Source organism: Anopheles maculipalpis, chromosome 3RL (assembly GCF_943734695.1).
Source record: "Anopheles maculipalpis chromosome 3RL, idAnoMacuDA_375_x, whole genome shotgun sequence".
NCBI lineage: Eukaryota > Metazoa > Arthropoda > Insecta > Diptera > Culicidae > Anopheles > Anopheles maculipalpis.
Window position 1 is genome coordinate 17689354 of NC_064872.1, and position 22306 is coordinate 17711659.

The following is a 22306-nucleotide window of genomic DNA, read 5'->3' on the forward strand; positions in this document are numbered from 1 at the left end:
AGCATGTGGTTTCTTCGACATCGATAATACCGTCATCTACATGGTAGGCGAAGATCACTTAGACATAAGCCGCAATCTAATCGAATGTTACTTTAAATCGTGTACTTCGTTTCCCATCCAATTGATAGGTATTCAGCTCTATCGTGACGTACCTCGTAATATTGATACAGTTCAAACAGCTAGAAACCGACTTAACACAGTCCCAGGGCGGCAATAATAGCACGAGCAACGTGACGAGTTATTTGGACGTCTAGTGTAATTTGTAGTATCAGAAAATGTTTAAAACTATGTTTAAAATCGTGTGTGTGAGCTAAGGAGTTGTTTTCTTTGCAACACATACAGTGGGCTTTCGAATTAAATTTGAAATTGACATATTATCGATTCGCACAACGCCAGAATACTATGAGATTAAATAAATTGTAACATATTACGTGTCCTTCACATAATGGCGAACATAACAAATAATAAATATGTATAAATATGTATACCTCTGTTAGCAAATTAGAAAAATTGTTCTTCGGTACTACAGAGACGTTCTTTTAATGATTTTCTCCTGCAAATAAATTGTTAGCAAATAAAAAAGTCCTCTTCTTTATATTTTAGCATGTTCATATTCATATTAGCAAATTTTCTGCATTCAACCGTTCATTTGATTGATTGATCCTTCGTTCAGAATATTAAACATTTTAGAAAAAAGGTCTTCGCACGACAGGACCGGGACATAAATCCCACCCGAACCGTTCCCCTGTATTGTTGGACTGGCTATTCAACAACGTGTTATCAGTAAGTCTCGTAACCGTCAAGTCAGCGTGAACTAAAAGGTCCTTAAGCCGTACAGAAGAAGAATTTCAAAGTCGGTGTCGTTTTTCGTATTTATTCATGTTTTTTCCATATCTTCCTTAATCTTCATCCTTTTCTACAATAAAATTTCTTATTTTGTTTTTAAGATTTGTTATATTGATCGTTCGGTACATAAAATATTTTAAGAAATAGTATTTTTCAAAATTATTTATTTTATCAATAACAAAATTTTATTTTATCAAGAGTTACAGAAGTAGGCATACTTGTATTTGAATTCTTTAAGTTTAAGTTGAATTTGAGTACAAAAAATTTACAAAAAAGGACGGTCAATGGTCTTCATGCACAAATGATCCCAAAACCAGACGAATTTGCTTACTTACATCTACTAAACGAAAAGGATAGAAGTTGATTTTGTCTTATTATGTAGTACTAACTATTTTCTCGGAAAAGGAATGTTCCTGACATCACAAAACCACTCTTTCTAAAGAAAAAAAAAGCAGTTATGTATGTGCAGTGCGTCAGAGTCACGAGTTCATTATCGGTATGAATATTTTAATCAATGTCTTGCAAGCTAATTAATATCTGTCGCAACAAAAACAACCACCAAAACAAAACTGAGCAGATGGTCGATCTATCCCAGATGTCAAACCTTCGAAGCGACAGGATGCGACATTTGAGCAGTATTACACCATATTCAGTCATTTGCTGAACTACTCTTTCTGGATAACATTGGTTAATCCATCTCTGCGCTGCTCCGATGTCTAGCTACTATCAGCGACATGCAAGGATATTCCAGGTCGCAGCCTTACTCTACCTGGTACCGTGCAGCTATAATCGCGAAACGGATCAGTTCGAGCAGCAGGTCTTCAATAAACTGGCGTTCGTGTGCGGTATAATACTAGCGGCACCATTTTGGTACTTCGATATGAAGTTTATGACCGAGTACTACCTGGAGAACATTTCTCCCGTCATGGCGGCCGTCGGTAGTATCGAGATTGCTGTGTACGTATCGATCGTGACCTGCACTATGGTCAACACATTTAGCAGGCGGAACCGGTTTACTCGTTTGCTGAACGTACTGTTTCATGCCGACTGGCTGTTGGATCGGTACGACAGCGTCGAAAAGGATTATGACAACCGGCGTCAGTTTGGTGGATTCATCATTGCCATCACCACAATGGTGTGCTGCAATATGTTCTTCCACCGGGACGTAAACATTCGGCTGCTAAGCTTGAGTGTGGCGATGAAAATCTTTGGCATATGTTATCTGACCATCGTGTATCGGATATGTGTCGGAGCGATCGGTGTGCGTATGGGGCAGCTGAAGATACTGTACCAGTTGAACTTGGTGCACCGTCACACGCAGGAACAAACGGTCCGTCACTTTATCGAAAGATTCGATCTCTACGCGGCACAGTTGCGGCAGATCGACATTTGCTTTTCCTTCCCGCTGACGATGATTACACTGCTCGTGCTGATTGAGATGGTCTTCCTGTTTTTTGATATCTTTACGATTATGGAACTCGAGCGACCAACGATTATGGAGAACAGGGAAATAGATTACCTGCAGTGGGCACTACGACAGATGTGGCAAATTATTTACGGTGTCGTTGTGCTGCTCACAGTAACTGGCTGCCAGAGCACCTGCGATCAGGTAAGCGAACGTTGGGTAGGGTTCCGGTACTCGATCAATCTCTTGCAACTGTTTACACAGCTTCAGGAAACGGCTCAGCTGGTAAAACATTTTGATAACGATCGAAATCGAAACTCGCGCGTAGCGAAGCTGATTCAAAGATTTCTACTTCAAAACCTGGAGCGCAAAACATCGTTTTCGGCTTGTGGATTGTTTGATATTGATTACGCGATGCTACATATGGTAAGGTCTAAGGGCTTTTCATTGACTGTTGACAAAGTAGTCACAGAGAAAATCGTTTAATTTGCCCAATATTATTCTTTGCAGGTGTTTAGCTCCATCATTACGTATATGGTTATCCTGATACAGTTCGACCAACTGCAACCCGACGCCCTTTCGTACACGAACTGAACTAACATTCCATCAGTGGTTCAGATGGGAGCAGCATTCGCGAAGTTGAATTGTTCAGCATGGCAGTTACATTATTTAAAATTAACACTCCATTTGAAACGGAGGTAATAAATGTTTTAAAATACAGCACGGAATAGAGATTACAATCTGAATTTTCACTGCAACGACAAAACGCTTTTCCCAGGCTGCAACGTTAGCATAATTGTTTGCAACCGTGCAACGGGACATTTCCTTCTTACCGAGATGGCACGACTCTGCGCACACCTTCGTGTACTCCTTTTCGTTGGCAATCTGTTTCATCTTCAGCCGTGTCGCTACAACAGCAAAACGGATCAGTTTGAGCCCGCCTCGAAGCTAACCCGGTTAGCATTCGTCATCAATTTTTTTCTGTCCAGCTTGCATTTGTGCTTTAATTGGTTTCAGGTATGGACCGGTGACCGGAATCGTATGTCACGCATTTTTAACTTCCTAATGCTGCTACACATTGTGTTGTTTCCGATGACCATGGTGTACATACATCTGCTTTCGTACACCAAACGAGTACGCATTGCGTTACTGTATAATGACCTGTTCACGGACAGAAGTTGGCGCTTTTTCGGTGAGCGTACCGAGAGTTGGTACGTTACGTCCCGGTGGTTAGGAAGGTTTACGACCACCGTCATCTTCGGAGGTGTGGCCTATCTGGGATTGCTGATAGTCACCGGTAAGGAGTCGATTACAGCGATCCCTATTTATATTACATTCCTCGAAGCGGTCCGACTGTACGTAACAATGGTAGCGATGCTGATGTACGTCGTCTGTGTGCTGGTGATTAAAATGCGCTTCAAACAGATACAGGAAAGGGTAGAACGGATCGGTGCATCACTGAACACCTCCCGGCAGTGGCGAATCTTTCTGGATCAATATCAGCTAGGCGTTAGTTTGGTGAATGAGATTAATGACAACTTTTCAGTGCTGTTGATGATCATTCTGGTGCTGGTACAAGTGCAGCTATGCAATCAGAGCTTTGTGCTGTACTGCAGTACCCAATCCGAGAGTGAATCTGATGTCAATGTGGCGATGATGGTGCATACGCAGCTGTGGGAAAGTTTATTTCTCCTCCTACTGCTTGTGCTTGGGTACGCGTGCGACAGCTGCCACGATCAGGTGAGTAAGATGGAAATATGACTCGCTTTATCTCTACCATGTGTTTTTTTTTTGCCGCTCTAGATCGATAGTGTGAATGTTGCCATAAGGAACAATATCGGTGAAGAAATTGCGGAACCGGGAACAGTACAAGTATGGAAATGGTTGGATCAATTTCATCTTCAAACTTTACGGCAAAAGAATCGGCAACGGTTTACGGTCGGTGGATTGTTCGTGCTTGACAACAAGCTTGTCTGCATGGTAAAAAAAAAACTATGCTGGGAAACGAGAGATATCTTCTGTTTTATATCTAACTCTTTATCTTTATTTCCATATCTACCAGGCACTGACATCAATGATTACACACTTGGTTATATTAATACAGTTTCGGCAGCTTGAAGCGGATGATTCGATCGTCACATTTACCAACATTTCGGAAGACGCATCCAAAGTCCACTAAAATCTAATATCGATTAAAAACTCTATTAAACTGCGTGAGTGAACATTTGCACCGGAAAGCTGTTTTGTCAGCTGTGTTGCCATCCGCACACCGTTCAACGGTTACACCCTTATCAGGACGTATGGTATGATGGAACGTTCGACACGTCATTCACGAATAGTGAGTCCACCTTACGCAGAAAATCAAGGTCACCGATACGGGGAGTGCGTTACCAAAGAGGAGAGCCAGCCTACATAAATACCCAAATAAAATGTCTATACACCATTACGCGTTACTACACAAACACATACAGCCGTTGTACACCTCGATGTGAATGAACGCTGTAGGCTTTGATTGCTGATAAAGCGGTTGTGTGGAGATAAGAGTATCTGATGATTTTAATTTTTTTTTCGCAACATGCGTGTTGATGATGAGGAAAAACGATTTTCGCACGTTGCATAAAAAAACCCCCAACTAACATCATTGCCACGGCAGCAATAAACGCCGGTACAATGCTGGTAACTGTCGACTCATGGTAAGTTCAAAAAGAAGGGAACATATTGTAAAACAGGCAACGATAAAATGACAATCATATCTCCATTTACCGGCAATGTATCGTAACAGTTTGAATAATATTTATGTAGCAGCATTACTTCACATATTTGACCATTTAACAAGGGTTATTGGAGGCAAAGAAGAAACTTACCGTATCGACAATGTTTGTTGCACCTAATGCTCTGTTTACGTTAAACCGTCGCCATTTCTTGTACTCCGCCTTGATTACGTTGCATTTTCTCTTCCAGTACTTTCCTTCCAGCAAAATGGCCTGTAGATGGTGAACGTAATGCAATGGAATTGTAAGAACGGATGCTAAAATGCGTATGTACCGATACATACCTGCGGAGTACTGTGAACGTCTACGTCTAGTGGGGAAGCAAACTGACAGACTAGAGTTTTCCGCTTCATGATAACTGTAAAGTAAAATAAAAAAGGATAGTAAAGCTTAAATTAGAATGATATTCTTTGCGATACGTTTTTTGATCAAAAATCTTAAACTAATCGGAGCAATCAGATATTTACCAAGCGGAAGCGTCTCTTTTGACTTTTCTTGTATCGGGTGCGTCTAAGGACGCAAAATTCAGGAATTCTTTTGCCCATCTTCGTTACCATGTGTGAAGTGTATTTTAAAGCCTTCGAAGCCAGCAGGATGGTTTTGGGGCTACAAAAGAAAAGCTATATCTTCGGGATATAGCTTTTGGGACACACTTTTACACGCAGAAGGGTTTAGGTTTGCAAAGTCAAGTTCCAAAACCCTTCGTCACCGCCAATGTCTGACGCGGAAGTCAACACACACACACAACTAGTCGCTTCTTAACCTAGAATCCGTTCTATACGGATCCGCTTTTTTAACACTATCTACGTCCCCAACCGCAACACCATGCTACCACACACTGCCACACCCGCTACACCGCACCCACACACGAACGCACTAACGAAACGGTGCTCTATGCACTTGTTTGTTTGTTGGAACGGCAACTGAAGAAAACTACCCTCCCAAGCCACGGTACAGGAAAGGCACGATCAACTTCACAACCCGGATCCTGCTCCTTTTTGTGTACAATTTTGTAATTCCTTTGGAGAAAGTTAAAAGCAAATCCAACTGTCAAAATATGACTGAAAGCGACGCTAGACGATCTCGTCTGTTCGGTTGAACGCGAACTGAGCCGCGATATGGCTAGCGAGTGGGGCAACACGTCGTCGACAGCGTTCCCGTGACGGTAACTCAAATCCATCGGGCGGACTTTTGATAACGAAGATTGCTCGACTATTGCCGGTACGTTGTCCGTCCGTCCGTTTGCTGCCACCCAAACTTGTCTACCCTTGCCGAACGTTGCTAGTCCATCCATCAAGACAAACTTAGTGCCGATGGGGAGAACGGGACCGGGACTCTCATCAATCTCCTTTGCCCTGGTAGGAAAGGGAGGATTTTTCCACAAACCTTCACCTCCACACCATCAGCGTTACATACACCCAGCAGCAGTAGAAGGTGTACAGTACTGCCGTGGGCTGTTGCTGTACACCTCGGTGCCTCAACCTTAGTACCGTGAGAAGTGTGGTGGTGTATTGCTTGGGGGCACATACGACGACGGCAAAACGCCACCCATTTCGTCCCCAAACTCTTCCGTGGTCCACTAACGGACAGCACAAAATGGGGTGCACAAGGCAATGGTGGTCTGCCGAGTTCGACGATGAGAGATTGTAGAGTCGCCCCTGCTGCAGTTTACTTCACCACCGAACAACGGGTGGCTTGGGGCCTAATATTTGGTCACTTCTTATCAGGCCAATGCAAAGCCGTTTGATGGCAAGGGATGAAGCAGCATGCAGACAACGCTTCCGCGAGCAGCGAACTAAAGCTTCCCTGGGTAGGAGTTTCTACCCCGATGCGATAGTGATAAACGTGAGGAAGGAACGCCCCGTTCGGCGCAGGATTTAAATGTTGATTAGAATGCTGATGAGAATTGCATCTAATTGCACAGCAGATGGGTTGTCGTTTATGAAGCCCAGAACGGCAGAACCGGATCGAACCGTACTGGTGCGCTTTGGGGGTTTTCTGATAACACAAAAAAAGTACCAGGGTTTTGTGTGTTTTCCCGAATTTTATGCAACATTGTTCGGGCGGTAATGGACCTTTTTCTACTATCATCACTAAGATATCGCACTGAAACGTGCGAAAACGCTATCGACGAGCACTTGTGGAGCACTGTGTGGAGGGATGATGATAACGAGAATAAGGGAGAGCCGAGGGGTGTGTGTGTGTGTGTGTGGACAGCAATTGAGATGGATTAAGGCTCCCCCGAGCTAGGGCAGGGTTCTGGGGTGAGATTTGAACCGGCCCCTTGTCACGCGATGTTTGATTGTTTATCTAATGCTGCAGGTGCCGGACGGTTGACGCTGCACGATTGGCGACGTTGGCGCGTTTTATTTTAAGTATAATATGTATCTTGTGCTAGCCAACAGGAGCTCTTCACAAGATACTGGAGACAGCGCGACTCGGTAGTTGTATGGCATAACTTTCAAGCAGGTACTGGTGCAGGTGGACGCAGAATCGTTAAATCGCTCTGCAAACATGGTACAGCGATTGCAAGTGTACCCCAGTGCATCAAAGTGTTGGATAGGCGTATAGGCAAGGAGGGGTTAGGGGATGGAAACTTACATTGCATGTGCCAGCAGCGCCAGATAACATTGTTCAGACGAATCTTCTCTTTCCATCGTAAACGGATTCCTTTGAAAGGGTTCCATTTGGGAGATGTCAGCTTTTGCCTGGAACGAGAAAAAGCAAGAGAGAAGCAGATGTTTAGGCGCCTTTTTCTATGCAGGAAAAGATAAAAATAGAGTTGACTGTCAAGAGGCTAGGAAGCCATACAATATTAGTCGGCTAATTAAATATAAAGCAAAAATGAAATCATAGGAATATAATTAAATGTCAGGGTTGACGCTCTCGACTCTTTTATATGCCGAAAATTAAGCGACTTGATTCTTGGTACTAGATTTACCCGATGGTGTATTATTCTCTACGGCAAACCACATTTTCAACACACATAAAAACCCTTTCCAGAGCTATTTCACCACATTACGAAAGATAAGGAAACGCCGGTAGTGAAAAAGAAAAAACAAACAAAAATACTTCCAACGATAAAGGTATGAAGAAGAAAATATGCGTTGATGTTTTACGTTGCTTCAATTATAATGTAGGCCCTTTTTTTTCTTCATCACACGATCATTCTTGGCAGCCTCATGAAGAAACAGATGCCAATTAGCAGCAATTAGAATGTAATAAACGATATTTATTGACCAAATTTCGGAACAACTATATCATCCAATTTCCGATCCGACCAAGGTGGAAGCCGGACAAGTCCAAAACAATCTCGGATGATGCAAAACGCTAAACAAACACTTAGTAATTTGAAGCTTATTTCGATCGGCCTCCCCCTATATCCAGCAAATGGGGCACAGTACGAGTGATACATTGTAGCGCGCCCGTTGCCCCCTTCCGGCTGAAATCGCGAGCATGGTCGATAAGGAGATAAATATGAGCGTTAGGCGAAGGTCTCGTGTTTTGCGGGCGAAAAGCAACGCCTAGAGTTAGACCATCGCTGTAACGGGGAGCGATACTACGTGTGCTTACTGACATGTGGTGAGTGCTTGCAATTTGGAACTAGCATTGCCCCCGGATGGACGTACTAGTGGACGAACTTGAACCGCTGCCGTGTGTAGGAAACGAAAGCTTTCAAACGCTGCGATATGTTGGGCGTTTGGTGCAGAGTATTAAACATATGTTCATGTTTTCATGATTTCCAATAGACTTCTTTAGCTTACGCGCATTACAATGTATAATCGCAAAAATAATTATAAAAGTCATAAAGCCTTTTATTAGGGTTTCATGCCCACATAAATTCACTAGTAAAATTTATAAATTATACTCCTTATTACTTTGACGAAAACAACAGGAGGATCCTGGAAAGAACTGTCTTTTCATGACAACATGAAACATGAACTTCATCTTGTTGTCAGGTTCACAAGACTTGGAGGACCGAAACAAAGATTGTAGACGATGTTTCTACAGGTATCTGCTGACCTCAAGCCCGCGAGAAACAATCATCTCACTGTCACACTATTGGAATGAATAAATTTATCCAATGAACTATCCTGTGGAGCCGACCGTAAAAGTGAATAACTCTACATATGATCGATACCAACGAACAAGGAAATATACTTTTTAGAAAGCTCTAGGAAGTTCACCTTCCTTCAGTCATTTTAGATCACTCTGACGATTTGTTGTGACGTTACAGTGCTTTTCATTTGCTCATCATCATACCCTATCTATCATCTTATCTTCCATCCGCATCAGAATGATCGCTCAATTTTATTGGCCCAGTCGAGGTGGCTCAATTTTTTATGTGTATGAAAACAGTTCTTTTGATGCATAATTTTTATACCAAAGAAGTGTTTATTTTACCTAACACATTTCTTTTATTTTAAATAAACCCAAAACTGGTCAAAATAACCCATATACCTCTATAGTGTTAATATCACCTAACAAAATAATGAATTTTAAATACCGAGGAACGATACACAACTGTTTATTTTTGGTGGACTGGTGGTACAGGCAGCATTGATTGGCGTTGATTATTAAGTCCCAAGTCCCAATTAATTCGACGGTTTCGGAACTGCCAACTAGCGGCTCCGGACGGCTCCGACGAGCCCCTTCAAAATTGATGGAGTCATTCGGAAGCGATTCCGTTTTTTAGTTGAATTGACCCATCACTAGTACTAATACGTCTAATCAACCATTTGATGGCAGACGTGGCATAGTAGGTCGTTAAGTCAAGAGGAAGAATAATTATTGATTTCTTATTATATACAAACAATATAATTATCTATCGTTAATTGTTACGAAGTTGCATTTAAAGTGATTCGTAGATGAATTTTAATTCTTATTTAGCAAAATATAATGCGATTTTTGAAAGAATTTTCTATTCATTTAGAATCCTATCAAGTTTATATTGTGCTTGGGAGTCCTATGAGATTAAATACAGTACTTTTTGTATCCTTTCTGCTCTGTATAATCGTCACACACGTTACAAATTGAGATCCGATATTTTCTGTGGCATGGTAGCATCTGCAAAGATTCCCTTGGAGGCTTTTTCTCATTCGTCCTAAACGTAAAATAAATATCTCTTCCATTATTTTTGTAAAGATTCGCTCGATCGTTCTTCTATTTGCACTGCGTGTATTGATTTTCGATTTGTAACTAATTTGCACAATTTTTTTTGAGGTAACCGTGAATGGCATTTGAGGTAGAATTTTCGAAAAGTGTTAAGAAACGGTTCAAGTTGCAGTCGTCGTTTGGTACCTTATCGGTGGCAGCTCTTGTTGCAGGACGCAGCAATAATTATGTTTGGCATGTGCGCTATTTATTTTACTATTTTTCTTGTGCAAAAATAATATATTTTAATGTTTTTTTTTAATAAATGGCGGGCACAAATCCACAAAGGTATTTTTAAACATATGACTATGTTAACAGTATGATAACAAAGATAAAATTTATAGCAAGATATAGAATAAAAATACTATTTAGAAGTTATAAGATATTGTATTGGATATTTTTTTCGAAATTAATATTGTTGTAGCGAATAAACCAAGACAGGCCATGGCATTTTGCAGCAACAATAATGATCAAAGTTAACAATAATCTGTTTGATGTGTTGGATCGATATGCCATGTTTACTTTGCATTACGAGACGTTAAAAAAACTCAAATAATTTGCATGGATGTTTATAATTATAATTAAAAAATTACATTAAACCACTGCCATAATCATGACAGCAAGCGAAGAGTCCGACGCAGGATCAACAATCCAATATTTCAGCCGTAGTACATGTGTAGCGAGAATAATTTATTTCAACCCATCAACAATCAACCGACAACTAGCAGCATCTTTACGGATAGCGCCTAACGTGCAAAATAGCATAAGCCAACAAACAAACATCCACATCCACCCGGTTCACATCCCCACAAACCGCAACGAAAAAAGGGGAGTGTTTCAGCGCGCATCAAGCGCCAAGTTCCGAGCTTATAAAAAAAAAACCTCGGTTAGATCAAGCCTGCACCAACAATAATGGCCACGTGCATCCAACATTCAGTCGTGCCCCCGGCGACGGTGAAGTTGTAATAGGGCTTGCGGCGGCGATTGGATCGCTGACTCTCTTTTTAGATTAACTCAATTCGCAGCTCGACTGCTACTGCTGCATGACGTCGCTCGAAGGGGTGTGTGCATCTCGGTGCAGCCGGGCCTTAAAGTGCAGGGCTGTGCGCGAAAAGGCGTGTTCGTTCGCTTGTGTGTGATTGTGTCGTGCGCGGTGTCATGGAAAAGGGGATAGAGGCACACATTATCAAAACAATACAAAACTAGGCGATCCCACAAACACCACTACATCACGATCGGGATGGCGCCGTGCAAGCCGTGCAAGTGGTAGTGCATTATAAGAAGGTGATGCATTTTTAACATTCTTCTCTAAGAGGGCTAGGAAAGTACTCGTAACTGATGCCAAAACAATCAACACACACGAACACAGATGGACGCGAGCATGTACGTCGCATCTAAGCGCCGTGCGCCGTTAGCAAACTGCACTAGTGGACTTTCGATTCGCTGCTGCAAGTTGGGGTGTTTTTTTTTTGCGAGGAAAAAGCGTGCGTCGCCATTTGGAACTAAATGCGTAATAGCGGCGACTAACCGGGCCGAGTTGTATGGTGCAACCATTCGCAGCTAACTGTAAGCGGAAATTTCAATGTGAAGTTATGAACCTGAATTCACCTCATTGCTCTTCGTACGAGAACGAACGAGCGCGACCAAACTGGATATTTTACGACAGGTGCGATTACGCACCGGGAATGACAACGTTCGTGCGTGGTTGAGGAGATAAGATTTTAAGCGGAAGGGCTCATATCTGCGACCAGTTGAAGGTTATTGTAGCAATAATGTTATATGAACGATTGGCAATCGGTTATGACACGACGACAGGGCATAGTAGGAAGTTTAGAGCAAATAACGGGATGAAAGACATTCCCTTTCTTTCAAGGATCACCGTGAAATTATGTAGTTTTATTAGCTTTACTAAAAATTTTAAAAATCCATGAAATATCGATGTCATTCATGGCCATAACGAGTAACACTATCCTAGAAGATCAAACCTTTTTAAGAACAACTCAAAACTTTGTATAGAAGCGCTGTGTGATTCACACAGCATTTTTTAACTTTAACTTCAATTAGGCAACCAAAGAACTATACATAATTCTTCGTACTTGTAATGAGCTATTTTCGAAAGGAGTTAAGCTATTAAAAATGGACAAATTGTTTGCCAAAGACTTCGAGACAGCAATTCTGAATTTGGAACGAGGGATCGAATCCCAGAATTCGATCTGGATTGTTATCATCACTAGTTCAAAGTGAAACAGTATGAATATGTGCGTATTCATAAGAGCCATGGGTCCATAGGTCCCAAAATAGTTAACCAACGATCATAATGTAAACGGCTGTCCGGTCCGTGATCAAAAAGAGCAATCGGGCGATACGAAGCGATTATTTCCTCGATAAAACTTTGCAAATATTACGGAGTGCAAAAATTAAGGAGTCAACTGCTATCGTTGTTTTGGTGCTAAGTTGTGATCAAATTTCATGATCACAACACATCTATTCCAACCATGTGCTAGTGAAAAACACCTGATCAGATTTTTGAGATCAGACATTGGTGGCCCTTTTGCGCCAAAGCATAACAAACACTAAATGCCAGTAAAATAGACGTTTAAGGATGTATTTTATCTAGGATAGATTATTTATTTACTATTAAGTATGACGGCAGGTTACGAGGCCATGACCTCTTTTGGAATCCCGGCCAAACTGATCAGGCTTGTTAGAATGATCAAGACCAACGTCACATGCCAGGTGAAGGTGGATGGAAAACTCTCAGGGTCCTTTGCTACCACCAAAGGCATGCGTCTGGGAGATGGGCTCGTCTGTCTCCTATTCAACTTGGCGCTAGAGAGTGACTCGGAGGTGGAGACTTCGGGAACCATCTTCTATAAGTCAATATATAGACATCATTGGTCCTCGGCTCTCCCAGGTAGCAAAGGCCTACCGAAGGATCGAGCGGGCGGCAGAAAACCTCGGGCTGCAGATTAACGAGGCAAAGAACAAATTGATGGTGGCACCTTCAGCGACCTAACTAAGAAATCCGGAACTACGTGGGGGTGATGTACGGATAGGTCACAAATTTGAAGTCGTCCAAAACATCACCTATCTCGGTCCTTCGGGAAGACCAAAAGTCAGCCGAAAACCGAAAACAGCACAGAGACGGAGTTGCGCGCTAGGACGCTGGCGGCCAGCCGGTCATTCTACAGCCTTAGGAAACATCTCACCTCAAAAAACCTGTCGCGACGGATGAAGCTGGGACTGTATCGTGCCTTTATAGTCCCAGTACTCACATACGCCTCTAAGACATGAACCCTGTCCAAACACAGACGAAGCCCTCTTAGCTGCGTTCGAGAGGAACATGCTCAGAAGGACTGTTTTCCCCGTATGTGTGGAAGGACAATGGAGGAGCCGCTACAACGAAAGAAAATCCTTTTAGGCCGTCCACACGAATAGAGGAGTCGTGGTAGGATCAGATTGAGGTGGGAGGATGGCGTGGAACCATCCGCCATCAAGGCCGGGATAACGGAATGGCGGACGACGGCGCCGGACCGTGAGCGGTTCCGAATTCTTCTGCGGCAGTCCAAGACCGCAAAGCGGTTGTAGCGCCTGATAAGTAAGTGTCATACTTACTTATCACGTCGCCGTGTTGTCAACATAGCCGATTAATAAGTGAATAAAATAATTGTATAAAAGCATATCCAGCCTTTTGGATATAGACTTCAAGGTGTTATATAATGAATCGCTTAATGTGGCCTCAAATTCCACTTAAGTACCCTTGAATCCCATTGTTGAAATTATTTTTTACGTTCTATTTTTTAAAATATAATAATCACTTCTGTACACATCTGTACTGTACATCAAAGTCGGTACAGTACATCAGAAGTAACAGAGCGCTAAAGATAGCAAAAAAAAAAGGTTTTTCGTTGTTTAAACTGACACCTATAAAACATTTAAGAACGCAAAAACTGTTATCTTCATTATGGCCGGGGGCAACGGAATATTTTAAAATGTTGATTTCGGTGTTGATCGTAGAATAAGGTAGCTGATGTATCTGACAGGTTGTAAATAAAGTGTTCTGAAAGCGAAAGAATTTCAAAAACTTTCGATATAATCCGAAAGGATGTGCTTTGAAACATCCACATCTGATTTAACCCAAGTTCAATTTTATCTTTTGATGGGTTTCATCCCGCCAAATGCTCTAAGTGTTTGGTTTCTTGGCAATAGCTTCTAAAGATTCGTTGATCTTTCTAAAACATGCAGTTGTCTATCCACCTGCAGTGCTTGCAAAGGTTTGGTTATCCTGTTTATCCTAACAAGAATAATATATTTACTTATTTATTACACCAATTGAAAACGACAACGAAAAGAACCATCTTCCATCGATTGGTGCCGGTTCCTATCACCTCGTCAGCTTTCCCTCGCTCATAACGCGCTGTTTGTCGACGTATGAATAACACAAATCAAACCGCTTTGCACCGGTCCGTTTGCTTTGCAATCGATACGAACAACAAACAGTGTGTATGAGGTGAGTACACTGTAGTCTGCAGGTTACTACTGAGCGTTGCCGGTGGTAAGAAATTTCATACCCCAGCCAAACGAGAAAATTGGCGCGAAGTGATGCTAAAAATATAATCTCCATCGCTCCAATAGTTGTTCCTTTTTTCGGTGATTGGAACCTCGACCAGGAACATTCGCACACAGCACTAACTGTTATTACTGCCCAGTCATGTTTTGCATCAGAGATAGCAGTACTAACATGGATTATTCTTCAATATTGTGTGTTGCGTTTACGCTTTTCGCATATCATCAACGCTGTAGGCTTGTGGTGCAAAAGTTTGCCGAGTAGTAATCCTCAGCTGTTTTCAGACCTTTTGCTGTAATAAAACTTCGTCTTGTCTCGGTAAGCGACGGTAGTCTATTTAGGAACGGTAACAATGATCTTCCGCACGCACACTACGCACGGTATTTGTTCTTTTTGCAAATAAACTTTTGCAACCGTGAAGCCCTAATCAGCGGACAGACAAGCGCACACAGTGAGCAAAGGCAGTGCGCGCAGTGTCGGTTGATTGGCCCAGGTTAGCAGAGGAGGGGAGGAACAGTGTGTAGCAAAGTACGGGCCTAAAAATACGTTTGGTGGTACAATTTTTATTGCCTCTCCGTTCCTTTGCGCACCCCAACGATGACGTACGCGCGCGCACGCACGCAGAACAGTGGTCTCGGTTTGTTGCTGGAGGTGTGGCGAGAAGTAAAGCAACAAGCCGGCGCGCATCCAGTTAAATCCGGTTCGTTTGTTGAGTTGGGCAGGCTGCTTTTGTTGTGCTCTTGCGTTGACGTTGCGCAATAGGAAATAGGGCGGGACGACGGTGTGGTGTGGCGCTTGGCGATGGAAAACGGTTGCGAAATTGTGGCGAAATTCTAACCACCAAGTTTATCGTTGCTATTCCCATCTAATTATGCTTAAGGATATGTATGGTGCGGTATTTGTTTCAGAACACAGACGCGCTATAATTGTTGTGATCTGCAGGCAGAAACATTCTGCTGGCCGGCCTGTGGAGCGATCATTTCAATAGTACTTTCGACAAGCTTGAGAAGGTTGAAGTCCATGATAAGCGTCCTCTCCCAGACGTTCTCGCTTGGTCAAAGATTCACCAACACCGATGATGCAATGACACGCACCAGCTGGGTGATTATGTGGCGGCAGCAACCGAATCTGCGCTCTTCAGCCCCACACCACCATCATCATCATTCTCGTCAGCTGTGATGGATGGTCGTTAGTGTAAGGAGACGCCGGGTCTCAACCCACCTGTGTTGGTGCGTTATAAATATACGGTATGGTCATGCTTCAAGATGTTTGGCCGATGCTGGTAGGCCCATCGGAAGCGATAGAAGCGGCATCTTCTTTCGGCGGGGCAGCGCACATGGTACCACGGCTGTTTTGATGCCACAGCATCCATTGCATCCATCAACGGGCCCCGCCGAAAAGGTTATCAGTGGGGTACGATCCCGGGCCGGGTTTTCAACCCACACTCAAGGAGCAACTGTTTGTTTCAGCTGTGCAAACTGGGCTAGCCGTTCGAAGACGATTAACAAGGTCCGACGTACTGCACAGGAAAGAAGGATACCTTTGGGAGTTATCAACTTTGATGGTTGATGAATATCATCTAGGCTATTAAACTATATATTTGCTGTAAAACAACAGTGTCCAGAATGGAAGACTTTAAAAGATACAAAAGAGCGGTCAGGTGGTTGAGGCGAGAGCGGCTCCGATCTATGTAAGATAAGACCGGGCTTCCAATCCCATCCGGTCCGGACTCCCTAATAAGGAGGATCCAACTACGTGGTATCAACAAGGCTAGTAAGCTAGTCGATGGCCGACGCAACTTAAGTCTACAATAATTTTTGAAACCTAGAAAGTCCTTCATGCCTTCATATTTCGGTTCAAACCTTTTCGTCACATTCGAGGGAAAGATATTCATTAGGATATTTTGCACCGTAAGAGTGGAGGAAGAGGTGATACTTTATCAAAAACGGTCGCGATGTCAGTCTTTACACAACAAGACTAAGCTGTAACAGTGACAGGCTCTACGAATTATATTATGAGTTCACTTTTGAACAACTTCCCAAAGCATTTTTTTATCAACCAAATTGACTTAGGGTAAGCAATATGGCCGCGAGGCTCCTCGTGAAAATAAAAAAATAAATAGCCATAGGATGATCATAATTTGGATCATAGTATCTGCAGATGAACAAGACCTCAGAAAGCTCATGTTTACTTCTTCCTCAAGAGGTTTTGGTCTGCCATACCTGGCTTCGTAGCTAGATAAACAGTCTTGGGTTTCGATACCGGATGAAGACGGCTTTGTGAATGTCGGCGCCATTACTGGTTGGCCCCAAGTTCTTTTAGTTTATGGAATATTGTGAGTTTGATAATCAAAAGAGTTTCCTAATATGCAATCACTAATCTGAACTGCTCTGGACTGAACCGGCCAAAATCTGCCCAGGAATCAGGCTTCTGCCAGAAATACAGGCCTCTCGCCAACATAGATTTTATGGACTCTATGTACTATGAGACTACGCTGTGAGAATTAACCAGGAGATCATTGACAGTATCGTGTGTTGGCGAATTGGCTGTACCAGCGCATGGGGCGTTGAGCCAATGTCAACTAAAAATTGTGTTATAGAACTTCAAAGTTTTCAATTTTACTTTTATAAAATTAATTCTTCTTCTTAGCTTACCTTGTTTGCCTGCTTGGTTAAGAACGTTTTAAACCATGTAGCCGGATAGTCTGTTTTTGGTAGGAAACGGTACGATTGGAAATTGTAGATAAATATTTTTATTATAAGGTATGATCTGCAATTTGTCCGCCAGCGAAACACCATAAATTGCGACTGTCCTAGATTGCACTAGTCGCATAACAATCCAAACATATGTAAAAAAACATCCAATAATTCTCTAGCCTACTTATTTCGCTAATATTAATCAAATTCGTTGCATGCAATATGGAGACAGGCAAGCACCAAGGTATATTTCCTGCTGCGTTTCTACACAACGCTTGCCCTACAGAGCGACCTCTAACGTCCGGGACGTTTTAACAACCATCATGCATTATGAAAACAATAAGCAATCGATCGTGGACGCGATTAAATGCGAAGCTCTTGCAATCGATTTAGGAACGCAACGCAGTGCGATCGATTAGATCGACGCAGAGAAATCGCTCTCTAATCAAGTTCTTTTTGTCAATTTCTCAATCGCTTCTAGGGATGGGCAGCGAAGCGTGGCCAGAGAGACGCTTAAAGGCAGGTTATGCTCCCTCACTGTTGGTGCACCAGCAGCCCACATACACGCACATCGGTCAAAGTGGCGGGTTTTCGTGGTGTTGGGTCCGAAGCACATGCTCAAGCCTCTGATAAGCGCACAATTCCAATCAATTCCAATCGTCTCCGAAGGGCTATTCGTTGGCTTTCTATCGCTTTGTCTCACGTTTCCTTATCAGCTGGCTGGTTTGCTTTACTACCGTAAGCGTTTGCGGCGAACGGAATCTTTGTGCATCAGAATCGGGGGAAATACGTTCGATTCGGGCGTTTGAATATGGCACTAGCATGAAACTAAAACGGAACGGTGTGTCAACTTACGTGTACGTTACGTTGAGCGTATTGAAGACGGTCGAAAGGTCCGTATCGATCTCGACCTGCGATACCGTGGTACGGTTGCCGAGCGGCCGTGGCACGTACCGGGCAAGCTGGTTCTGGTGCTCGGTCGATCCGATACTGGCCAGTGGTACCAGCGCACCGGCAGTGGAGGAAGAGGCCACATCCGACATGGCACCCGGTCCAGCCACCGGCAGTATAACGCCGGCACTATCGGTGGAAATGAGATCCGCCGGTTTGACTTCCTCCATCTGCATGCCGAGATCGTCATCATCGTCCTCGGCACCTTCGGTTTCGAAGTGTGACACCATAAATTGGCCCGAGTGGATCGTTTCACCGCAACGCTTGCGCTGTTCGGTACCGGTCGATTCACCACCACCCGCCATCGAACGATCCATTTTGGTGGTTGGTCCGGGAGTCATTGCCGAATCCGGATGGTATCGATATCGGGTGCAATCAAATTAACACAGGCTGCGTGCAGACGGTAACCTGGCAACACGATCCTTGGATGCAGGTTGCAGCTTTCGGCCACTTGAACTGATGTATCAATCAAAACAATTCCTCACAACACACAAACACACATACACACACACACATCAACAACACTACACCAACACTACGCGCGACCAGTTTACACACGAGCACCGCACACACACACGCGCGCACGACCGTTTCGGTGACGACACCGATGAAAAGCTACGCAAAAGCAAAACAAAACAGCTTCGAAGCTGTGTTTAACTTTCAACTATCTGCCAACGCAATCACACGGAAATACACACATACAAACGCGCGGGCGCCCTGATACATGCTATCGAGAGAAAAATAAACAGAATCGGATCGGATGTGTGATCCTTGCGGATATTTTCACTTTATCACAGATCAATTGCACTGATAGTGTTGTTCCCAAACGATTTGGGAATGGTTCGCTTTGCTCAAATTTTAAAAAAGGTCGCGAATTTACCGGAATCTTTATTTTCTTCTTCTCACACTAGCTAGCACACTGCACAGCAACGCAGATTACCTACTTGATCGTTCGAGATATGACTTTTGCTAGCGCGTACACATGCACGCCAAAATGCAAGTAATGTAACGGAAGGACTTTCTCCATCCGGCCATCGTGCGATGCTGAATTCTGGAGCTACTGCTAGATCACCGAGGTAGAGACAGTGACGTGCCGCGGCCGGGGGTCTCTACGCTTGAAATCGCTGATGCTGGTGATGATGCCTTGCTAGAGAAACGGCTGGGCCCCGTTCCAACAGCCACCCGTCAATGACGACGACGATGCGAACGGTGGGTGACACACGAAGGGGGGAAAGATAGCGCGATACACAAACATTCGGCGTGGAACATTCGATTACATTCTTTATCGTTTTGCTTTTTCTCTTCACGCTGTTGGCTCAAACGCCACACAAATCACGGCGGTGCGTTCTAGAGACAGTTTCGCGTTGATTGTGCGCTCCGCCTTCCGGGCGCGACAGGCACACACTTTTCGTTGGGAAAGATGATGGCAATGACGACGACGACGACGACATTGATAACCTTAACCACACATACGCGCACACACACAAACACGCGCGGGAGAAAAGATCGTGACTCGCGCGGTAATCTCGTTCACGGTTCCGCACGGACTGGGAAAAAGGGGCCTACCGCGAACGCAGGGTATCGCGAATGGCGTAACCGATGGGCCACAGACAGACAAGCAGACAGGAACGAACTATCGGGAACCGGGAACGAATACACCGAAACGGAACAAGCAGCGGCAGCTTTGAACGGATGCGTCGTGCGGTGGCTAGCTGTTTCGGTTGACTCGAACTTATGCTGCGTTGTTGTTGGGCAAGAAGCAGTGTCGATTAATTTTCATTTTCTTGCTGTGTGTTTCGGTTGTTTTCGCATACAGCTGTCAAACATTCCATGCGTGACGTACGTATGTGGGACACAACGGGTCGCGACCCGAGACGAGTGGAAAATAGGTATGACATTATATAACATATATTTTCTTAAATCTATCGTTATATGGTAGTTTAATACTATTTCAGTCAGCTTATGCAAATTTGGCTCATTTGAAAAATTATTCTTTGGGCTGGAACGTTTTTTTTTAAACGGCGGGTTTTCAACAGGATTGAGTTCAAATTTAAAAAAGATTTTGCAAATTTTGTGATCTTTCGGTGTATAAATTTTGTCTGATATGATTTATAGTGCGTCGTGAGTTGTTTCAAAACTTTTCTTAGCAAGCTAGAGAGTAGAGCATCAGCATTTCTTTATATATTGCCTGTAAAAGTGAAAGCAGTTAGAAATATTATCTAGTTATATACGAAAGCGTCCAATTTCATTCAAAATGCTGGCTCATTTCAAACATCACAAACATATTTATTATACTATTATTTCTAAACATTAAATTACCACCTTGAAGATGTGTCATAGTAATTCAAATCCGCTTAGGAAAATGTAGAGAGACCAAAAGACGGTACGATTTAAAAAGCAAGCCATACAAAACTAACAAAACAAAATCCATAGCCCTCGCCTGGTTCACACCAGCCTCTCTAACTTGTTAGGTCGCGGTAAAAATCACAACCAAGACAAAATGCGTTCAACTGCACGTAATCCACATCTACGATGGGTTCGGTGAAAAACTGAAGGTTATTTGTGCAGCGCAATGCATGCTGTGTGAGCGTTTCCGTTACAAGCTTGCTAAATGTTTCGATCGACCCATCGTAACGCAGCAAAATGCCACAAGAACAGCTGAGCCGATTGGCACGATTATCCAGCTGCAGCACGTTGTGTTCACATATAGGACAAAACACCGTGTCGGTTTCGTACGACTCGATGAGATAGTTTTCCACTCGTTCGTAAAACAACCACTGCTCCGTGTCCTGCATCAGCTCCTTGTAGATCAGTTCCTGCAGTGCAATGTCGTGCTCCAGCTCGGAAAGCTCCTCGCGTACAATCGTTTCCAGGAATGTTTTCTCCTCCTGAATGATGTTTCGCTTCTTCAGGAACTGATCGTTGCGTGCCTCTTTGATGCGGATTCGACATTTCTACGTGTAGGGGGAAGAAACACAGTATCAAGGATCAGGAACCAAAAAGCACACCACCATATACACCTTACCTCACGCATCAGATCGACCAGCTTAGGTGAGCCGTACTTGAAGCGTCGGGCGGCTTCCTTCGAGCGTATCTTGTCGGCGATGCTTGTTTGATGCGAGGACGGGCCTGGATTGATAATCTCCATGGTGTTTTTAGGGTTGATAAATTACAGAAATTACACGACTGAACAGGCGATTACAAAATGGTGTTTACAAATGCGCGAACCGCAGCGCGGGCTCTTCGATGACAGCTGTTTGTTGTTTTCGTCGGTGCCGAAGCTGCACGTCAGTACGATTTTGTCCGTTTACGCCCGATGTGCGTGGATGTCGAGCAAACTGCTCGAATGTTGTTGGTCGGCTCGAGTACTTTAAATTTAGCAACATTTTTAAATGCACAGCAACGGGTTTCATCACCAAAAATGCAAAAATGGTTTAGAAAAGATCAAGCTAGTTAAACAAATCGACAAATTATTACAATTATTGTAACAAAAAAAAATATTGAAAATAAGAAATTGTAAAGTAGTAATACAAATTTCAGTAACAACGTCCTTACTCATACAACAACTGCATCCGTATTACAAAACCGGAGTTGTTTTCTTTCAGTGTTGCACGTCCCTCTGGCACCTTTATCTTTTTCTCACCCAGGTTCTGTTTGCTGCAACTTTCTGCTCTACTTACAGCAGTGGCAAATACAAACACAAACACACACGCACCCTACAGCTGATGCGGGGCGGTCCATGCGAGCAAGTAGCTTCTAATCTAATTAAACCAGATTGGTTGTTTTCGCGCTGGCTGTTCGGATGGGTAAATTACATTTTCACGCCATATACTCTACGTCTAGCAGCACATCATGGTTTTCCGATGTTTGGGGTTTCGGATGAACCGTCGCTAGTGATCAGCTAGCAGTCAGTCAA

General features: G+C 43.4%; 2 protein-coding genes across 2 annotated transcripts in view; both read right to left on the reverse strand.

The window, feature by feature from the left end:
• The window catches only part of LOC126563861 (MLX-interacting protein), a 92659-nt gene extending 73923 nt beyond the window's left edge, over nucleotides 1-18736 (reverse strand). Inside the window, exons 1-4 of the mRNA XM_050220640.1 lie at nucleotides 18295-18736; nucleotides 7624-7730; nucleotides 5307-5380; nucleotides 5116-5235 (exon numbers count right to left, since the gene is read on the reverse strand). Of these exons, the coding sequence (XP_050076597.1) occupies nucleotides 5116-5235; nucleotides 5307-5380; nucleotides 7624-7730; nucleotides 18295-18731 (738 nt within the window). The 5' untranslated portion in view covers nucleotides 18732-18736. The remainder of the gene's footprint in view (nucleotides 1-5115; nucleotides 5236-5306; nucleotides 5381-7623; nucleotides 7731-18294) is intronic.
• Nucleotides 18737-20844: 2108 nt separating this feature from the next.
• Nucleotides 20845-21541, reverse strand: LOC126565420 (RIP-like protein). Its single transcript, XM_050222600.1, has 2 exons — nucleotides 21416-21541; nucleotides 20845-21344 (listed from the first exon to the last, which is right to left on the reverse strand). The coding sequence occupies exons 1-2, from the start codon at nucleotides 21536-21538 to the stop codon at nucleotides 20850-20852; spliced, it is 618 nt and encodes a 205-aa protein (XP_050078557.1). The 5' UTR covers nucleotides 21539-21541; the 3' UTR covers nucleotides 20845-20849.
• Nucleotides 21542-22306: the final 765 nt, after the last annotated feature.

Excerpts from the sequence above, each read along its gene's own strand:
- LOC126565420 (XM_050222600.1), bottom strand. The coding sequence starts at position 21,538 with ATGGAGATTATCAATCCAGGCCCGTCCTCGCATCAAACAAGCATCGCC. Across the intron at positions 21,345-21,415 it reads TGGTCGATCTGATGCGTGAG|AAATGTCGAATCCGCATCAA; the intron begins GTAAGGTGTATA and ends CCCTACACGTAG.